This window comes from Syngnathus scovelli, chromosome 13 (genome assembly GCF_024217435.2).
Source record: "Syngnathus scovelli strain Florida chromosome 13, RoL_Ssco_1.2, whole genome shotgun sequence".
NCBI lineage: Eukaryota > Metazoa > Chordata > Actinopteri > Syngnathiformes > Syngnathidae > Syngnathus > Syngnathus scovelli.
In genome coordinates, this window is record NC_090859.1 from 8,568,689 (window position 1) to 8,590,293 (window position 21,605).

At 38.4% G+C, this 21,605-nt stretch overlaps 1 protein-coding gene across 2 annotated transcripts in view; it reads right to left on the reverse strand.

Annotated features, from left to right (window-relative positions):
- Nucleotides 1-21,605, reverse strand: part of brinp1 (bone morphogenetic protein/retinoic acid inducible neural-specific 1) — a 120,952-nt gene that overhangs the window by 36,963 nt on the left and 62,384 nt on the right. For both annotated transcript variants that reach the window (XM_049737468.2, XM_068652748.1), the window contains 2 exons: nucleotides 9,385-9,575; nucleotides 1,122-1,291 (listed from right to left, as the gene is read on the reverse strand). In XM_049737468.2, coding sequence (XP_049593425.1) covers nucleotides 1,122-1,291; nucleotides 9,385-9,575 — 361 coding nt within the window. The remainder of the gene's footprint in view (nucleotides 1-1,121; nucleotides 1,292-9,384; nucleotides 9,576-21,605) is intronic.

Here is a 21,605-nt window from a genome sequence, read left to right on the forward strand (position 1 = left end):
GCGAATTAAGTAAAAATGAAGAAAAATCTGACGACTGATTGTGGTCAAAGAAACACGGGACGCAACCCTCATAGAATAATTCATCCTACTGCAGTGACACGAGAAACTTTAATACTCAAGGTATTGCTTTTCAAAACATAAAGAATAAATAACTAATGTACGTGCCGGCAAGGTCATTGGAGAGAGCCGGACTGTTGTTCTGAGGGCCCTGGGCAGTATTATTTATTCAACATACAGCCGCATGCATTGCATTATAGCCCTTTCCTCACACTGGGCTTCAACCTGTAAAAAATGTGAAGCGTGATATGGTTCAGGCTGGTGTAATAAATTACAAGGTGTTATTTGCTCCCCTCCTGTCTTGAGATTGAGTGATCATGCAAGTCGTTTCATATGGAAACACGAGAACACCAGTAACTGCATTGATGATGACAATACTGGTTACTAGTGATCCATTTTGCGTAGAGCTTTCATTGTAGTAAATTGATTGTATTCTATTCTTAGACACTAACTGTCATTTAATCATCAGGTTATTATTGCAGACAATAGATGGAGCGTGTGCTCTTGTTGTTATTAAGTGTTGAGGACAGTAATGGAGCTTTAAGCGTTGGGTTAGAATGGTTCTGCATCGATTGTTGAGTGCATTCTCTAGTTCAGCTGTCACCAAGCAAACCGAGAAGTACTACTTTGGTACTGTTAATGTGAAGAGCTATCAATTTGCCATACACAAAAATAAATATATTTAAATTATTGTGAATTGTTATTAATTGTTTATGCTAATAGGATCTATGACAAACACAAAAATAAATTAAATCAAATTATTGTGAATTGTTAGCAATTATTTATGCTAATTAGATGTATGTAAAGAGACGGATGCTGTTTACGATTTCTCAATATTGTCAGCAATGATTTTATTAGGTAGGAAATATCAATATGTAATATTTATATATTTCTGCAAGGCAAGAATGATCGCTGTAAAAAAATCACAATGTATCATTCCTATGTAAGATTTTTTTTGGTTACTCATGTGAACCATAAAGGCTACCAGGTGCCTGTGGGTGACTACTATTGTAATCAACAGATTGTAGACAAAATTCTGTAGTGATTATTCATGACCAGCCAACCTTGATAGCATTGGTAGAGATCTGGATCTCGTGCAGCTTCCTCATTGTGCCATCACGGTCGATGAAGTAGGAGGAGGCCAGCTGGTGGAGGGCTTCCACATTTTGAGTGGCGTTGGCGAGCTTCCTGTCCAGCTTGTTTTTGGCCAGGTACATCGTCAGCGCCTCCTCTCCTACAAGGGAATATATAACATCGGTTATTACCAAGTATGTGCATTTTTTTAGATGACATGGTTCAAGCGACACCAATTAATTTCTTGTACAGTATCCAGTTTGTAGACGTGCCATGCGAGCTTTGGCATTAAAAAGAAAACATGGAATAGAGTCATCCATCCATTCTCTATAGAGCTGGAGTGTATATTATTATTAAAAAAAAAGTAGAAAATAAATGAAAAATAAATAAATAAAATATACTAAACAAACAAATAAATAAATAAATAAATAAATAAATAAATAAATACATACATAAATAAATAAATAAATACATTATGTAACATTTAGCTGGAGAAAGCAGATGCCCCACTTTTTCAGGAAAAAACTCCAAAGGTTTGCTGCTTCAATCCCCGGTTGGGATCTACACAATGGCACAAAAAGACTCTCGATTTACTCTGTTGCGATGGAATTACTTCTGTGAAAACAAAGGAAGGTCTTAGATACATGTGCTAGGGACAGAAATAGCAAGTAAACTGAACACAGGACTGTACCGTTCCTATGATGTTCTAATCACTTGAAACGAACTGGGCGCTAGGAGCATGTAGTGTCTTGGACTTGCTTGTTACGCCGAGCTATTTTGTGCGCCATATGCAGTAGGATGTTTTGACATTATCATCGCACCACAAGCTTCTGTTTATGCTGGCACAATCGGGCCAATAATCACATTTTTCTTCTTTAATACTAATCCAAGGTTAGGTGAATCTCACTGCCATTATGAAAAAGCAATTTCATCTCACGTAAACGTTACCAATGTGTCATCTCATTGATAAAGAAAAAAAACTGCACACAATGAAAGGAAGTATAACGAATGTGACCTTGTTCTTACATCCTGTTGCTACTTTGTCAGTATTGCAGGTTGTCTACCAGAATGTAGCCAAAGGCCCCTAATGAGCAGTCTTGTTGTTGTCTCACTGAAACTCCGGCAAATATTTAACAAGGTAGGTTTCTTACCTCTAACGAGAAGGCAGTTTCAGACAGTTGAAATAAGGTCACATATGTTATCATTCGTTTCGTGTATTTTATGTGCATTCTAAATAACCAAATGGCACATTTGAACTACGCTCTGAATTTTTGAACAGAAGTCATGATAATTTAATGCCAAAACTAGCAATAATAACAACACCCCTGTAACTGCATTACTGCCTACACAAAATAACACATTTCGCAATAAACACAGTCACACGTGTTAATTATAACGGCAACAAAGCATTCTGAGAATGCCACTTCTCTAATGGATGGCTATGAAGCCCAGATGAGGCAAAAACTACCAATCCTGCACAGTAGAAAAGGCCAAAAAGTGATTTATTCCCACAGAGTAATATGTTAAGCTTTTTTTGTTTTATTTGAGTGGTTTGACCTCAGTGTTTTTCTTCTACTGTCTAAAAATGAGCATGGTCACACACAATTTACACTGGTTCAGAATCAGCTGTTAGCATTCCTGGAGTGTGACCGAACATTGAGCTGAGGAAGAGTGTATGTCCTGCTGGGACAGAGCTTTGAGCAAAGAGGAAATGATGTCAAACTGTTTTTGCGGGGGGTTTTTTCGTCATGGGGGATGTAGAGGGAACGACGTTAAAAACTTAATATCAGTAGCAGTATCTGTAAAATGCCACTAGGCAGCGGTGCTGTTCTGGATATATTCTGTCAAGGATTAATGACAGGGTGAGTAATATTTGATTTTTATTCTGTTAGCTTCTTTTTACACTTAAAGCACATGACAAGCATTCGACATTTTACTATTAGCCGATATAGGATATGATGCATGTGACAGTTAATGATCCAGTGCTAGATGAAATATTTTTTATAAAGGGTGGTTACCGTATTTTCCGCACTATAAGGCGCACCTAAAAACCTCAAATTTTCTCGAAAGCCAACAGTGCACCTTATAACCCTGTGCACCTTATATATGGATGAGGACTAATTTAATAAAGTAAGCTTTACGTGTTTATTTTGTGTGTTGTGTGATATTAACGTTTGAACAACGTTGAGTTATTGATATATTGTTATTGTTTTTACTATTTCGAGTGTTAGTATATTGTGATTGCATTAACGTTTGAGCAACGTTGAGTTATTTATTCTATGCGCCTTATAATCCGGTACGCCTTATATATGGACAAAGTTTTAAAACGGGCCATTCATTGAAGGTGCACCTTATAATCCGGTGCACCTTATAGTGCGGAAAATACAGTAGTTGCTTTTACCATTGCATGCAACACACACAAAAGAAGCCCAAGGGAATTGTTTTAAAAAGGCAAAATCCATTCAACACATTTGCATGGTATATAAAAATAAACATTTGTTCTAGCTTGTTCTTCCCAAAATTTAGTATGGCTTTTAGAGGAGTGTATTTAACTGAATAAGAAAAATGTAGTAGACCAACGACACCTCAGACACGGGCGGGGGAGAAATGTGACTGCACTGAGCCATAACACGTCCAAATATTTACCCGCCGTGCGGCAATCGCTGGTGATTTGCATGTCATACATTTGTGTGTTGACACATTCTCAAAAGGTTTGCGCTTTGCTCATTCTATAAAACATCATGTTTATCCACATCTCATTCCGACGAGCGGAGGAGCAAACAAGCAAACGGCCCCGATTCAATCCCACAGGCTCACGTGACCTTGTCTTTCCAAGATTGCAGTTCAACAAAAAGGCAAATGCGAACGCCCGCAGCCGGGCTGGAGTGTGTCACACACGCTCACATCCGCGGTGCCCTCCAACGCTTTATTGTCCCTGAGCGACGCATGTGAATTGGTCACTTAACTTGTGGTGACCAGGACTTGCAGTCTGGTGCCTGGTTGGAGGACAAAATCACCTTTCCCCCCTCGGGGCCAGCCAGATGACTGAAACGGAGTGCACACAGACTGAGAATTTTTTCTCCCTTTCGCAATCACTCGGCAAAGGCCCGATTATTGGATGTTTCTAAAAGATTATCCTAAGCAAGTGTTAAATGTTTAGAGCAGAGGTACCTGACCTTTTTTGTTTTTACTCTGCTCCCTACCTTTGAGTATTAAGACCTTGGGGCCTATTCGTAGACGCGCGCTGGTGCGTTCAGCATAAAGATGAATCATCTTTATTTTTGTACTGGGGCAATTCTAGTTTGGCGTGTTTGGGTGAGGTGAAACCAGGTGAAAACAGGTCTAAGTTGTGGCGCAGGTGGTGTAATACAATTTTGATGGATTTGTTTCAGGCGATGTGTGGGTGGTGTCATCTTATTTCATTCACAAATATGACACGTGCATCAAAGAAATTAAATGAAAGAAATTAATTGAATGAATTATTATTATTATAATCTTTAATATTATTTTAAAACTACTGTTGCGGGGGTGGGGGGGTCGGGGGATCATTCCACCTGGATCTGCTCGTAAAATAGGTGTTGTAGAGAGATGACGACAATTTATTAACTGACCATTACCAATTTGGTCAACTTTGGTGGGAATGAGCTGCTGGTTCATCATATCTTAAATCAGTTAAGTCATTTACCTCAAATTAAAATAACCAAGTGTGTGAAACCAAAATGTTGCGAATAGATAAGATAATAGTAAGCCTTGCTTCCTCCCGTAGTTCTTCATATTTTCCAGGGAGAGGAGACACATAATTTCCAGGGGAGGTCTTCTCTGTATTGAAAATCTTGAGCCACATTTATTCCTTGTCATATATGATCTCTTACATTTTACAAATCTGTTTGGATGTTAAAAATCCTCATGTATGCGCCCCGCTTCAATGGCACTGCTGCACACTAATATTATTCCCACATTTAAGTTCTTTTTATAGGAAGCTAGCGTTGCGTGAAGCTTCATAAATATTTGTGGTTATTGCCTCTACTCTGGCAGTAAATTTCTATTACAGACCACCCCGCTTGCCCATAATCACAATTAATGCGCTTTTGTTTAAGCTTTTTAAAAAACAATGTAGTGTATCACCTTGAAAGCCCCCCACTAAGTAACTCCTTGCATATGTTTGCAAATGTATCCATGGTATCTACAGTGATGTCCACAAGGGTGTAGAGTGCAAGTAGAGTTTTACAGTAATGGAAAGGATGGAGCCCTCCATCCTGTGTTAATGTTACATATGTGGATCACTTTATGGAGAAGCATTAAACTATATGGTGATGCAATGTATGGCAATCACCCAGCGGAGCGAGGCCAAATGATGATTTTTTTTTTCCATTCAGTCACAAAAGAGATGCTTTTAAGTATGACAGGCACATCGATTAAAAAGACGGTAAAGGGAAGCATAGAAAAAATAATTCAGTGTATAATTAGGACAACGTAAAAGTGCTTCACAACAGGCAACCACTGCAGTATGTTATAAAAAATCCTCCTGATTCTATAGAAGAAATGTCCATTGTTGTAACTGTCAGTCTTGAACTATAAGACATGTATTTTTATCTTGTTTTTTTTTTCATGTATTTATTTTTCATGTCTAAGGAATCCAATTATTTATTCCAGTGAAACCTGCTCCAGACTAATGCAGTGTTGGTGAAAATAAACAATATCATGAGAAGATATTATTTGAACACAAACACAGTTTGAACACAGTTTTTATATGAATGCTTCAAAGTTTGTTTGTTTTATAACTCCCGCTAACAACCTAGGCTAAACCTGACTCCTGCTTGAGATACTGTTCAAATATCTTAGCCTCAGAGCTGAAATGTATCATTCTTCCTTGACACCAATTATTACTTTCCTATTAGCCAGGGTTTGTTATCATGTGGCATATTAAGGCATTACAGAAATACCACAAAAAAACAATAGGCTCTGTACTTTTTTTCATATTTGAGTGGATTAATATCTACTTGGATTAATTGCTCAACATTAATTCAACACACAGTGTGTAAAACACTGTTTGTACATGCCGGAGCATAAATGAGCCTTTTTCACAAAACACCTTGAATTGTTGTCATAGAAATCAATCCTAAATATTCAACCATGTTTTGAATGGACAGCAGACCAACACAAAGATTTGAAAGCGGTGAGTGATGTGACAAAAAGTAGCAGCACGAGCCGCTTTTGCTAGATTCTCTTTCACATCACCAAACAATCCCCCGCGACCCCGGCCGAGTCATTTCAATAAACCATTTCGGTGAGCGTGCCACTGAGCACAGAGGACTGTCGCAATGAAAGCACCTCGGATCCAATCACAGGTTGTGCATTTACGAGGGGGAAGCGGAATGAGCTCTCGCGCCCGCTCTCTTCCCCCTCAGCCGAAATCTATATTGCACTGCTTGTTGACGCTAAAGGAGTAATCTACTTGACAACCCGCTCGTTCTGTTCAACAGGTTCGGTGCTCTGAATCAATCATTTACGTTTAAGTTCCACTGCACGTCTTGTCAGATAAATGCCCCCTCCTTTATCTCTAGCAACCCTTAGGCAGGAGAAAATGTAGTCCAATTGTGCCCCTTTTTTCTTCCCAAAACTACCTGGAACATTTTATACAGCATCACATGTGATGGTGGGTAAACAGCATGATAATGTAGGTGACATATGAAAGATTATAATGTACCGTATTTTACGCACTATAAAGTGCACCTAAAAACCTCAAATTTTCTCAAAAGTCGACAGTGCGCCTTATAATCAGGTGCGTCATATATGGACCAATATTGAGCCACTACAGCAGGCGTGTCCAAAGTCCGGCCCGCGGGCCAAATGTATATATATCTTATATATGGACAAAGTTTTCAAATGGGTCATTCGTTGAAGGTGCGCCTTATAATCAGGTGCGCCTTATATATGGAATGAAGTTTTAAAATGGGCCATTCATTGAAGGTGCGCCTTATAACGGTGAGCCCTATAATGCGGAAAATACGGTAGGCTCGATGGCGACATCAATTTTGCTGAGGTGGTAGCACACATGCATTCATTTCATAGTATAATGATTGCACAATATATTACAACGGATTTCCCAGGTAGGTGCTGCTGTTTTGGTTAGTAGCAGCATTGAAGCAGGATCAGATCTTAATGTGACAACTGAGTTATAATTGTTTTAGTGCTGAGAGCAAAAAGGGAGCAGTCAAAAACTACAATGATTGCCAAGCCAGCGGCTATTTGATGAAATATGACGTATCTGAAACAGCTTTAGCACAATAGCCGATCCGCCCTCCGCGGTAAATTTGATAGCAGTAGCAGGCCCTACCATTTATGTATCGGCCCAGTTGTGCAGTAAATCCCTCGCTATCCAAAAAAGCACTGTGTGGGGCGCTGGAGCACATGAAATGAGCGCTGTAAAGTACATTTCGAGCTTCTGTTCTCAGCCTCCAAGTGTATCCAAAAGAAGTGAGGAGCAATTACATGGATAGTTTGATAGTTTTGTCAGTTATGACAGTCAACTTACGTTTTTGTTGAGGAGTCTGAAATGTTGAAAACATTTCAAGTTCTTCCCCTCTCACTCAAAGCAGTCGTCAAAAGCTACCACCGTCTTTCTGTGGCAACTTTAAAGCATTCGCACCTACTTGAACCTTTGCTTTGAGTCAAATAAAGTCCAAATGTTTCAATGAAGGAGAAACACTCAGTAATTCATGAATATTGGCCCAGAAATCTTAAGCACACTCACATTCATCTTAAATGGTGGTACCTGACTTTCAAATTGAATTTGTTCCTTGACCAAGCTCATGTGAATGCTTTTAATCTTGGTTTTCTGTTTACCTCATATTGACACTGCTTAACTTGTTACATGAAGAGACTTCATTCATCTCAATATCATTTAAAAAATTACTGAGGATATAACACATGAATGCTGCGCCTGTTTTGAGACATTTTAGAAGTGTTCATTCACCATGTGCTACAATAATATAATGTAACCTATTAACCTATGAAACTACTTTTACCTTTCTTCCACTGCCAATTCAGTATTGCAAGACTTCTCAAAAGTTTCTCCTTTGAAAAGTTAAATAAATGAATAAAAAGGCACTTCTTCAACAAGTCAAAATAACTGATGATGTCCTGCAGTTTTTATGGGAGCGTGCTTGCACTTCAGACTTGAGGCTTGAAAAGAAAAAAGTAATCAAGAAGAAATGAAAAAATTGAACTGTGTACCAAAAATAATGTTAGGGAGTCAAACTTCAGCAGGTAAAATATGATGGAAAATGTCTTAAGTCGCAATGGAGCACAATGTAAATGTCAAATTTTATATGGAAAAGGATAATAGCTCTCTCCGAAGAAATAGACAGCAGCCAAAGCGTCATTTGACTTGATAGAACAGGCCCAGAAAAGTGAGGACCATTAAGTAAATATTCACCCAAGAATGTCAGTGTATTCTATAGTTCTTCTCTTTCTATTTGGTTTCATATTACACTCAAATGGGCCAACCACTAATGGCACTCTTTACAGTTGACCAGTGAAATTTAAGTTGCCTTTGAAAATTCACTTCTTCCCTACCCTGGTGTATAATGACTCTTGAGAGCATAAAAGTGTTGGTGGTCACGCGGAGAATTAGCCTCTTCTTCTTGATTACTAGCCTGCTGAGCACCTTTATTGTCCTCTATAACGGTCTTCTTTAATGGGCAATCCCGAGAGTCAAATTGTAACAAGTGTATTGACCTGCAACTTGAGACAAAAAAGCCTCAAGGTTAAAAAACAATGTTTGGATGGTTAGGTTGTAAAAAGAAGTCGAAAATATGAATGAATAGGAATCGATCCAGTCCTATATTGTATGTATCAGTTGGTAGAAAGGTACCGTATTTTCCGCACTATAAGGCGCACCTAAAAACCTCTAATTTTCTCAAACGCCGACAGTGCGCTTTATAATCCGGTGCGTTTTATATATGGACCAATATGGATTTGTGGATGAGGACTAACTTTTTAAAGTAAGCTTTACGTGTTTATTTTGTGTGTTGTGTGATATTAACGTTTGAGCAACGTTGAGTTGATATATTGTTAGTTTTCACTATTTCGAGTGTTACTATATTGTGATTCATTAATGTTTGAGCAACGTTGAATTATTTATTCTATGCGCCTTATAATCCGGTGCGGTTTACAGTGCGGAAAATACGTTATTTAGTTTTTTTACTCCTCCGTCCTCAACTATTATCCAAAGTAGTGAAGCCGTTTTACCTCCCAGTGTGGCCGAGATGAGAATGTGGGTCCCATATTTCTTAATGATCGTATGGATGAACTGCTGCGTGGTCGGTCTGCGGCCCAGCAGGCGGACGCTGCGCTGGAACTCGGGCATGAGCGGCACGGGGTTCCGGATCAGGTCCCGCCTCTCAATCGCTGTATTCCTCACCTTCCAACGTGCAAATTCCCTGAATGCAACACAACGAAAACAATTGCATCAGCAAATATTAGGGTTGTCGTGAATAGGGGAATTTTTCAGCAAATAGATGATGTCTCTCCAACCCCAAAAAAACCTGCAAACTTTCTGAGCTTGTATAATTCAAGATGTCAAAGAATTCTAAACATTTGCGGTTCCGCTTTTGTTACAGAAGGTTAAAGCAGTACATCAGCCTTTTGCATTTCTTCTTTGCTAAGTTTACCGCTTTCACCATCACTATTTGCTGAACTTTTTCCTTAAGCTGACAACAATCTTCTTCGACAGGAGCAAAAAACATACAAATGTATCTGCCAGATTGAGCTTACAAATATATTTGCGTGGGAGCTTTCGCGACGTGTACTCATGAGACCGCCGACACGCACGTCAAAAAACAAGAGATAGAGAAATCTCTCTGTTACTCTGTGGCAGAGCACCTTTAAGCCTGAGGATAAAAGTGCCAGGTTTTCTACAGCAGTCTGCCACGTTGAAGCGCTAAAGCAGACGGACTGTCATTGAGTCAATAGCTCGTGCCTGGCATATTCAAGAACTAAAACGTCTAAGCGTGATTAGGCATTCAGGTAAAAAGCCGCCATTGGATGGCGCATTATCTGCCGGGAGAATGTGTGAAATGGCACAGACCACCTGCATTTTTTATTTCCACAGAAGTAAACAAAACTGAGCTTTGCTGTTTTTCTAAGCTCAAATTTATATCATTATGTAGTGTGTGTCATTCAACGAAAATATGCTAATCCATCACTACCGTGTCACTATTCAAAGGCTTCTCACTTTCGCAGGTTTCACGTTGATGCTAACTAAAAAACAACAATGCGTTTTGACAGAATTTCGCAAAACTTGATTAACTACCATTTCTAAAATAATACTGAATGGAATCTCGCAGCGTGTCATGAACTCCTGCTTTGAGGATTTTGTTGTATTGCACAGTGTGTGCAGTTTCCTCGGTTTATGACTGAGTTCCAATCCTAAATCACTTCCCAGTAGCCAATAGGCTTTGTCACACACAACGTGATGCACAGGTGCTTTTGGAGTCCAAACTTTACAACAATGGAGGAAGAAATTATCACTGCGGTCTGTTGTCACTCAGAGTTCTAGAACACGGCCAGCTCTCAATATTACTTCACAGGACACACGTACATGGTGAGAAAAAAATAAATACGAATGTGGGACAATACAGCGAGCTTCCCATACCTGCTGGGATGGAGTCAAAAAGGAGCAGGCGAGGAAGTTGTGTACTGATTTGTTTACAGCTGACCAACTGTCAATCAACACTGACGACCAAGGTTGGAAACTCAGTGACTGCTATTTCTATTTTTACGAGTTGATCGATGACTCAACCGATTTCTTCATATCAGCTTTTGTGCTTTTTGAAATGTATAAACCACAAACAGCACATCCAACTCATTATTTACCATCGCTGCATTATAATTTGAAAAACACATGCTGCTTGGTGTCTGTGCTTTAGTGGTGGAACAAGGACGTGACTAATTAAATACACAGCAGTGAGCACCATTAGAATATTGTAAAAGGACCACAGAGATTCAAAGGAAAAGGCCTGCTGTGACCACCACTGCGTGAAAAGAAGAAGATGAATATATAAAGCAAAGGCAAAAGAAAAAAAAACAGTAATTGAAAAAATTCCAAATAAGTACAAAAACAAAAAACTATATATCCCCAAAAATCCAACTATAAAGGAAAATATAACTATGTTTTCCTTTTCACAATTTAAAACCAAATGTCTTAATCAAATGTTTGACAATCTTTGATGAAAATACTCAAGGGATAAAGATTATATCCACTTGTCAAATTCAAAATACTCAAGGTTGCCAACTTGGCAACAATTTCACTTTACTTTTCTGACACCTCTGGTGACTGTCCCCCCCCCGTCATATTATATGATTAATAAACAGGCAGAGCCACCACAACGTGGCTCATGGTAGCATATGGACACTACTTCAAAAGGCTCAATATTGAGCCCTGAGGTACTCCTGAGACTCAACCATTTGCTTCCCCCAGCATTTTTCTTTTAAATCGAAGACAATTTTATACTATACTTTTACTATTTTTTATACAGACTTTATCCCCGAGTGAGATGACCATTTTCATACATCCGTGACTTCCCCTGATTTGCTCCCTTGCATGCTACTGTACAGCGACTGCCAAGCTAGTGGCCATATTGGGCGATGTAAATTATTCATTTGAGAAAGCTTTGCCATCCAAAATGTGATACACAAGCTCTCTTGCTAATTGAAAAACACAGAGAAAAGCATCTCTCACTTCCCAATTCCCTATGCTGCTATGTGACAACTTTTGCTACTTATTGAAGAGTATGGAAAATGATGTCATCATATTCCATAGTAGATTTTTTTTTTTTTTAAAGCAAAAACTAAAACGATGTATTCCTTTGATGATTAATTGAACTCAGACGCAATTTAACATCAAACTCCAAATTTTTTGTGACTTTCAAGGCACATTTGGCCAAATTCCACAGAGAGACTTTTGGTTGTATAACATTAATTGTACTTCAGTTATGAGCCAAAGAAAGCACTAAAAGCAGCACATCTATAGCTCACTGTCATCACAATCATTTTCAGTGAATCCCATTGGCTGCCAGTTGTTATATAAAACCTTAAACGGCGGCCATATGCGCTCCAGCCCTTGCGCCCCAGATTAAGCATGCCGGCAGATGGAATGGGGAGACATGATTCAGTGCTTTACTTCACCACTCCAAGACTACTTTAATGACCTATCACAGCACGTAAAGGGTAGACGAATGGTACGGCAGGCTGCATAGGAGGGAGGAAATTGGAACACAGGTGATTATTGCTTTATGGCCTTCCTGTAACTCACAGGGCTTTACATTGTGTTGGCGTGTCACATACAAAATGACAAACGTAAATAAATGCTTAAATCTCACTGGCAATTTTTGTCACGGAATTTAATGGTAAGGCCTGAGGTCGTTTCACAAAAACAAGAATAAGATCAGAGGTTATTCACTATGTGTTTCTATTCCGGCCTACAAAAAAATGGCAACATGCAGTATTTATATTGTAGCGACGTGCAGGCATTTGATTCACTTCACTCGTTTTAAAACATCTAAACGGCACGCCAAAAAAAGAAACGCACGAGTCCTCGAAGTCACAAAAAAGAGGAAGGGCTGATTAGCTAGGAAGTTTTGGGCATGAAATATTAATGCGGTATCTCGGATCTTTTAGCCACGTATGCGGTTGTTAACGACACGCTCGTCAACATCTCATAATGTGGACTTACAATTAGCCAAATGTACTTAACGACTAAAATGATTTAATGGCAAAACATTTGGTTCTGCATTAGTGATGGTTATTGGACCAATTTTACTTTACCATCTATGGGGATTTTTTTTTTAAATGTAAGAAGACAAGATCTTAACATGGATGTTCTAAATTATTATTTGAATTCCAGTGTCGTTTTAGGAAGTTTAGAGTTAGCATGGATGTAGCTCAAGTTAAGTTATTGTTCTTGTTAACATTTTATTGTTTTGTTTTTTTCCTAATCGCAGTTTTTTTTAACCACCATCCAGATTTGTAACTGATCTCTACATGTGTATTTGTACTTTGCTGAGAACATCTTGTATTTTCTGGGATATTTTGTTCATGTGCGGCTTCTTTTAACTCGTTCTTTTTTTAAAAAAGAAAACTGTGACACCGTCGGCCTTTATGACGACGTCTTGTCGGCTTCAAATACAAGTCGGTAGATTTCTGATAACCCTCACGTTTAAAGCGGGATGTCACATTTTTTTGATTGCTTTGCTTCATCATAAACGTTTGTTTTTCTCGACTGAAAATAAAGTTGTTTTTCGAGTGCTCAGTCTAACGAAGCTCAGGTTAGAACTGTCCAAAATAAGCACTTTGATATTTTTATTATAGCAAGTAAACAGGAAGATGATTTTTTTTTTTTCTTCCTCCCCTTGAAGGCTCGTAACTCTTTTTTAGATGTCTACTTTTGGGCTTCCAGAAACATGTTGTCTTTGAATCCTGCTGAGCCATTTTTCCTTTTTAATTGCTTACAGATTTTCTTGCAGTTAAAATGTTAAAACAAATTATGATTGATGATGTCTTGAATACTGGATGATTTTGGGTTTTTTTTTAGGTTCAGGAGTATGTTTTGCGCTTTTCTCAGGTGAATCACATGCTGCAATGTGCTGCAATGAGTTATATCAACCTAACGGCAATCGTTTACGTGTCCACACCAAGTAAAGATGGAGTCAGGATTGCCAACACATTTATAATTGAAAAGTTGGCTGCATTGCAAAGGTGATCATGTTTGTGATTGTAGTGTAAGTTTACAATGCTTATTCTTGGGGGAGGATAATGAAAATAATAATTCAAAAACACCTAACATGGAGGAACACAAAATGGCAAAAAACAAAACAAAAAATTATCATGGGTGGAAGCTTTGTTGTCCATTGGTTGAATTTCCTACCTATGTGAGACTAAAACTATTTGCAGTTATTTGCTAGCAAAGGGAATTGTGTTATTTATTCATAATAAAGTGTGTTTTTACTTACTTTACTTGTGTTTGTACTGTATTTATTTTCAATAATACTATTAGGGTAAAATGAGTTCTTTGTGTAACTGGAATAAATGAATTGCATTTCCATTCACTTCAATGGGCTATACTGAAATCAGTCACCTCTTTCTTTTCCCCACCAACATTTCAATTCAGTAATGAACAAAAGAAATGAAAAAATATATACCCTGTTGACACTGTTTGGAGGCCTTCCTTTTAACCATGCTCATTTATTGTGCCACTGGAGAAAAAAAAAGACGCAGTTGGCAAACTAGTCCTGCTCGTTGGCTCATATTTGTTTTTGAAAACAAAAAAATGAGAAAAAAATGTTTTAGTTGTAAGTGGAATAAAAACTGCGGAATTCAATGAAGCAAAGATAAATCCTAATCAAACTGGCCGTGCATTGTGTAGATTTGAGTGCATGTGTAGAAAACGTCAACTCATTTTGTCGCAAACAAGACAGCACCGGGTTTCATGCTTTGATGAGGGATGAACCTTTCATTTTCAGCCATTTGTTCCACCACCTATTTGTTCGGGATGACTTGACTAATACTTCAAACGCCGCAAGAGGCGGACACAATAACGACGATGTCAGCTCGCGTTCTTCGTCTCGCGCTCAAAAAGAAAAAGCGGACCGTCACTTGACAAAACGCTTCAGTGGGAGAGAAACAATTTCCGACGTGACACGTAAAGAGCGTTAAGTACAGTATGGATGTCAGATTTACAAGAATACAGCAGAGATGATTAGAGACTATCAACAGTCTTGTCATTTGTCAAACTATTTTTACATAAAAAGGTTATGTTAATAGCACGTTAGTTTGATTAGTACAAAGTGTGAATGCTTGAAAGATGATATCATCCATCTGAAATGCCCTAATAATGCAAAAGTCGACTTTGTTTTTTGCTTTCTGAAGCTTTTTTTATTGACACTTAATACAAAAGACCGCCTAACTTGATTTATTATGGCTCCATGTGCCCTTTTTTTGGTCTCAGTCAAAAAGACAAACTTGTTCTCAGCCTATAAAGATAAGATTTGTTGGGTCTTTTTGTTTTCCTGTTCTAGCTGAGTTTAGCTGAGGCTAAGTTGCCGCTCGCTGCTGTCGGTAGGGCAAGGACTTTGATCCGATAATGATAATTTGCCCCAGGAATGACTTTGTGAAACAATTTGGTGTTCCCACACAGTATTGACTTGTTTGCTCCCATTCTGTACATATTGTCCCCGCCGTGAAGCAATACAGCGTGATGTCATACAGTTTGTTATTATTTATTATTTTTTTGAAAGGCAATTACGGCAAATGTTATTAAATTCAATTTGTCGGATGGCCTGTCGAGGCCCACATTTGTACGTTTGTGTTTCGTCATCAGCAGCTGAAGGACGACAAGTTGCATGAGGTATTTGACAAATATATTACCTCTCCTGTACATTAGCTAGCACTATTTCATCATCTGAAACAGTCCACAAAAATCCTTTAATAAAGTAGTCATGGGTCTTGGATTTAAAAAGTACCGTATGTTTGTTCTCAAGCTCTTTTCAACAAGTTCGATCACATTTTGAAAAGCACAGATTTAAAAACATGGGAGTGACCATTGGTAACTACTAAAAGAAAAATGAAACTGACTTCATTCGAAAAAGACAATTCCTTCTTAGAGGTACACTTTAAGATACAAAAGCAAGACTTTAGAATTTAATTGCAGCCCATTCACTGGCACTCCTTAAAAATCTTCTCATTTGACTCATTTTCACACAGTGGTTGTAGAACTGGTCCAGTTTCTGAGTCAAATATCGTAAATAAGTCAAGTGCCTCACAGGCCAACAGATGTTTCAGTAATCTGCATTATACATCTCTTTTGTCTCGCTAAATTACAGCAGATGAAGCAAGCTAACATCTGGCGCTTTCTCTCTTTAAAAAACAAAACATTGCATGATTATACTTTGTAACATTCCCTGAAGGGCAGTAATAACAGGTTTTGCTTCGGAAGCGACCGCCGTAATCGTCGACCTATGGAACTCTAGTTCCTGTCGAGGTATTATGCGGCAGCCCACGGGGGATGTGGAGGGGGGGGCGGCGGGAAAAATACTTTTTCATGTTAATAAGAAAGCAAAGTCCAGCCATAAATCACACAGACAGAGACGCAATTGAAATGCCTTTGTGAAATCCCTCCGTGAAATTCATCTAGCAAAAAGTGTTCCAAATATTACAGAATGCATCTTAATCACACGCTACAGTGCACACTGGGGGGGGCAATAGGAAGACACACACAAACCGTGCAAGAGAGGTCGGGCGTTATTTCGCTTGACCTGAGCTGTTTGCTGGGGCTTGATTTATATATTGTTACTTTGGTTCTGTCATTGTAAAAAAAAAAAAAAAAGAAAAAAAATTGATGAAAGAAAATGCAGCGGTGGAGTTTTTACTCATTTATTGTCAGAGCAGTGGTGTTATAAACGAAGCGAGTGATAGCATCAGTAAACATTGCAGCAGGCGTTCAGAGTGACAGGCAATATTGCCTTGCAACTGTAACACACAGGTAAGTTCAAAGAAGCGATGCTCCAAGAATTTTAAAGACAGATTTTATTTATAACGCACTTTAAATTGAGATGTTTATAGAATATTATATGGTGACAACTGTGTCATCGTTCGGGGACATTAAGAAAGAGTGACTTTTTATCCTTTTCTATTTACAGTAAACTGAGGTTTCATGTGTGCCTTATTTGTGCCTGAACAAATAATTTTTGTCTTGGCTCACTATTTTCTCAAATGTGTATCTGAAATTTAGATAATTACCACCCCTGCAACTGAGTTTCATCACCCCTGACTTGCTAGCGAAGCTGGAAATCACTATCTTTAACATGGAGTTAAAGCCAAAAGGTAAGCAGAGTCGCACTGAGGATTGGTCCGTGTTGTTAACGTGGTGGAAGATGGCAAATTTTTTGTGTTTGGAGACATGACCATATGCCACGTGCACACAGTTCAGTGTATAAACTGCCGACTCCACCGTTAAAACTACTTTTATTGAGTTATTATTTTTTCTGTGACTAATGCATATTCTAATGCATCATCTTGAACATATGATGGCAGTTTCAGACACAATTATTTACATATTTTCAATGATTGTGTGCCCAGTTTCAGAAATAAAGCCATTTACATATAATTAAATACAAATGTGCAAGTGTAAGGTAAGCATAAAGAAGTATTTTAGTATTTTATGGTCTAAAGCCTTGTCCGTGAAACCAGCACTCTGTTGCAAATAGCTCCCTAGTTTTGAAGTAAACAAGAACTTTTATGAGTTTCTCATCCACTGTTTTAGTGTTCCTATTGCAGAAAATTCCCAGAGATGATCAGCATTCACCAAATTAACTGGGCTTCCTCTTCTGTTCCTTATATGAACTGCATGTAGTGCAGAACGACTCGTAAACATCCTTGTTTTTAACCATTTGGTCAGCAAATGGGACATGATTACCAAACTGGAACATGATGGGGTAATAGTCATAGGAGTGTGCTCGGCGGTTGTGATGAAGCTATGCGATGATAATTCATTGAATCAAAGCAATCCATTCAGTCATTCCAGTCTTAAGCATATGATAAGGGATAGTGCCGGAAGACAGAATAATTTGCAAGAGTAATGCATGAATGGCATAACTGACTAACTGATGTATAACATAATGATTTTGACAAATTTCATGTCGATCCCATTCATATTATCACTGGTATATGTATATATTTTTTATATCTGACAAAGGGAAAGAAATCTCATTCAGTAATCCCCTGCATATCTGCAGTTCATTTTGCATGAATTCACTTATTTGAATTTTTTGGTGGAACATATCCCCAGCTAGTTGCTGAAACACAGTTTTTCTGAATTATTCGGTCTAAACAGAAAAGTGGAAGTATCCTGAAGTGATATAGCTCCACTGAGAGATAAGTTTTCTATGTCAGGGAGTAGCTAGGTTTAGCCTGGGTTGTAAGGGAAATAAATGGAGAGTCTTTTCCACATGTGGATGTGCATTTACACTTAAGGTGCATATTGTTTGCTGTTTTTCTTTCCCAAATGAAATAAGTCATTTATTTTTATCAACAATGTGTTTGAAATGATATCATACTTTGGGGTACAATATATTAATGTTTTGAATCTCATTGAACAATGACAGTATTCATATACATTTTTTAAAATAGTGTTTCAGTTGTGTCTATGGTTTAGCTACTGTGATTACGTTTTCTAATAGGACTTCAGCTGTTACATGTCATGTATGTATTGTCATCAAGGACACATGGTCGCTGTAAATGCACAATATCACAGCTGCTTCACAGGTTCTATTTTTGAAAATGAGATACATGTCGTATCTTGCTCGAGTCACTTAGCAGGTCTCTGTTGTGCGAGATATCGGGCTGTGTGAGATATTGGGCTGTGTGTCCTCTTCAGCTTTAGAAATTATACACATACATATATATATATATATATATATATATATATATATATATATATATATATATATATATATATATATATATATATATATATATATATATATATATAAATGTAAAATGATGTTGCTTTGTCTTTCTTTCTCAAAGTTTGAGGCTCCCTAGAAATTCATCTTTGACCAGTTTGACCTTAATACGGTTTTATGAGGCTCAGCAGGTCAACAACATTTTGTCTTTGCTTCTAACACGCATTCCCATTAAATTGCCTACAACCTCTGCCTTCATGAATATAAATGGGCCCAACGTCAGAACATTAAAAACACATTTTGGGGTCTCAAAGTCGCTGTAGAGCGGACTCTAAATACACATTATGCCCTTCTCTATGATTCTGGGATACATTTAATTGCTACTGTTGGTCAAACATTCATAATTTCAAGGCTTTTGTTTCATCTTCCTGAGCATTATTCTGAGTTCAAAAATTCAAGCACGGCTCTCATGACATACATTGAAATTAAGACTGAAGTAGACTGCAATAAGCAAATCCCATGTCAAGGAATTACATGCAAAAATTGTATGAAGCCTTCCAACAACCTGGACACACACACATCTGATGGTTCCATTGCATATAGTTGAAGTTTGAAAAGTGTAAAACCTACTAATGACTCATTTATAAATATTGAGCATTTTTTGGCTACAGTTTAATAAAGCCAGTTTGCTTTGTTTCTGATTCTCTGCAACCTACACGAACATTTAAAGAAAAAATAAAAGTTTATACTCTGAGCCTCCTACAGAACATCTGACTCACTCTGCAAAACTGTGAAAATGTCGGACATTGTTATACTAGCTTCTTTATGTTAGAAATACAAAGCGTGGCAGGCTGCTTGGTGCTGTAAACACAGCGCTTACTTTCATGTGTGATCAAGCTGAATGAGTTTACCAGCTGCTACGCTGGGCTGACGGATGCACAGCCAGCTTTTTGTTCACTTAGGTGGCCGATTCCTATTAGAAAATGAAATGGCAAGGAAAATTAAAAACATGTTTAGTGCGAAATACATATTCATGTGTATTGAGAGTATGTCAGATGCAGCAGATATAAATAACCAAGATCATAAATGAAAATATATGTGAGATACAAGATATACTGTGCAAAATACTGTTACCGTCCAATGATTTTGGTCCTCAGCCAATCACAGGGCATAGTTTGACAAGCATTCCAGTCTTAATGGAATGTGTAAAGAAGCTTGGGTAATTAAAGAAAATCCATGCAAGCAAGGGAGAAGATGCAAACACCAAACAGGAGTGGCTGAATTGAGATTCTTAGAAATAATTGTGAATTATTTAGTAACTCATTCACGACCATTCACGGCTATAGATGTCAAAGATATTATAGTGGTAATACATGCAAACCAAGCATGTGACAACGCTCACAGGCATACATTGTCTCTGCTCAGTGGGTACATCGCCTAGTCATGGCTCCTACCGAAGCTGGGGAGCATTTTTCCTCTTATTTTTGCTGTGAGCTTCTCTTATAGCGGCACACTGCAGTACATAAAGGCATGCCACTTCAAATTCTGTGTTTACTCATTTTAGAGTTACTGCAACCAGCATGTCTGCTTTGCTCGCCTCGCCTTTTGTTGGCCACAACTTGGCCGCGCTCGACCTCATCCCTGTCCAAATTCGACAACTCGGGCCCATTCATCAACAGACTCAATAAACATTTGTTACTTAAATCTGCCTCTTCTTCCGTATCTGCTCTTTTTCGGTCATCCTTCGCACACTGAACCGTATCACTTAAAGTGTCACATTAACCTCAAACAGGGAGTTACCAAACTCCTAATGTCATAAATAGCATTTAAATATTGAAATGTGAACTCGGAATGGCAGAATTCAATGGGCAATTTATACGGCTGTGGATTAAAGTGTCAGCGCCCGACACACAAACGCCATTAACACGGGACAGGGCGACAGTTTTTTAAAAATATTATTACATGTACATTTCAGATGCTCTTTCACTATATTAGACAGATTAAGCGGCTAATATGAGACGACGGCAGCGGCGAGACCGACGTCCCCGCCTCCGAGTGCTGTGTTGCTCCTGTGGAGATTGCCATAGTCTCACGGGAGGTTGGCAGCAACCCACGCGGTGAATTAGTCACCACTTAACCCTGACACTTCCTTTCTCCCCTCCCTTCCCTGTTTCATCGCTAATTAGCCAACCCTTTTCGTTGCTGACGATTAGTCAGCGAACAGTTGGGGCTTTTTGCCCACAAAAAGGAAGTGGTGTGGATTGCATAGCAGATAAGGACAAAAGAGACTGTATAGAGCAAGGGATGCAGGACACAAGATCTTCTGACAGCAGGCACAGCTGCTGTCTGCACCTTGTGATCACAAACTGGCGGACAGAGAAAAATATTGCCTAATGAACCACATTCTGCTTCACCATGTTGCACAAAACTACTCTGGCTTTTGTGTTGTCAAAAATAGTCGGCTTTTTATACTTGTGTAAACTTGACATGCCTTAAATGTTGCATGCACTATTACCAAAGTTTTGCATTGGACTTCTGGCCTTTCTTTTCGATGCTTTCACCAAAGACTTTTTTTTGCCAGTTGGTCGCACACCCGAGAAGTAAAAAGGGCGACGCCCACACTCGCCATGTTTTTCCCATCGGTTTACTACTGACAGGTTAATTGAAGATCTAAATTGTCTTTAGGTATGAATGTGAGTATTAAGGGCTATTTGAATGACCTGCGGTTGGCTGTGCAAGTGGTCCAAGCTGTACCCAAAGTTATCTGGGAAAGAGTCTAGCTAACCCGTAATTGATGGATGTCTTGTTTCAAAATTTCTTATATTAATCATGACTGTCTCACTGCAGTTCACCCTCTTATCTGAACACAGCCATTATCTCTTTCAACTTTTAAAAATAGTCAGATGTACGCGAGTCCAAAAATGACTCAACTTGTTACATAAGCCAGCTAATGTGTTCTTAAAAACAAAGCAATGATGAGATGACAGCGTTATTAAAAAATAAAAAATGTTT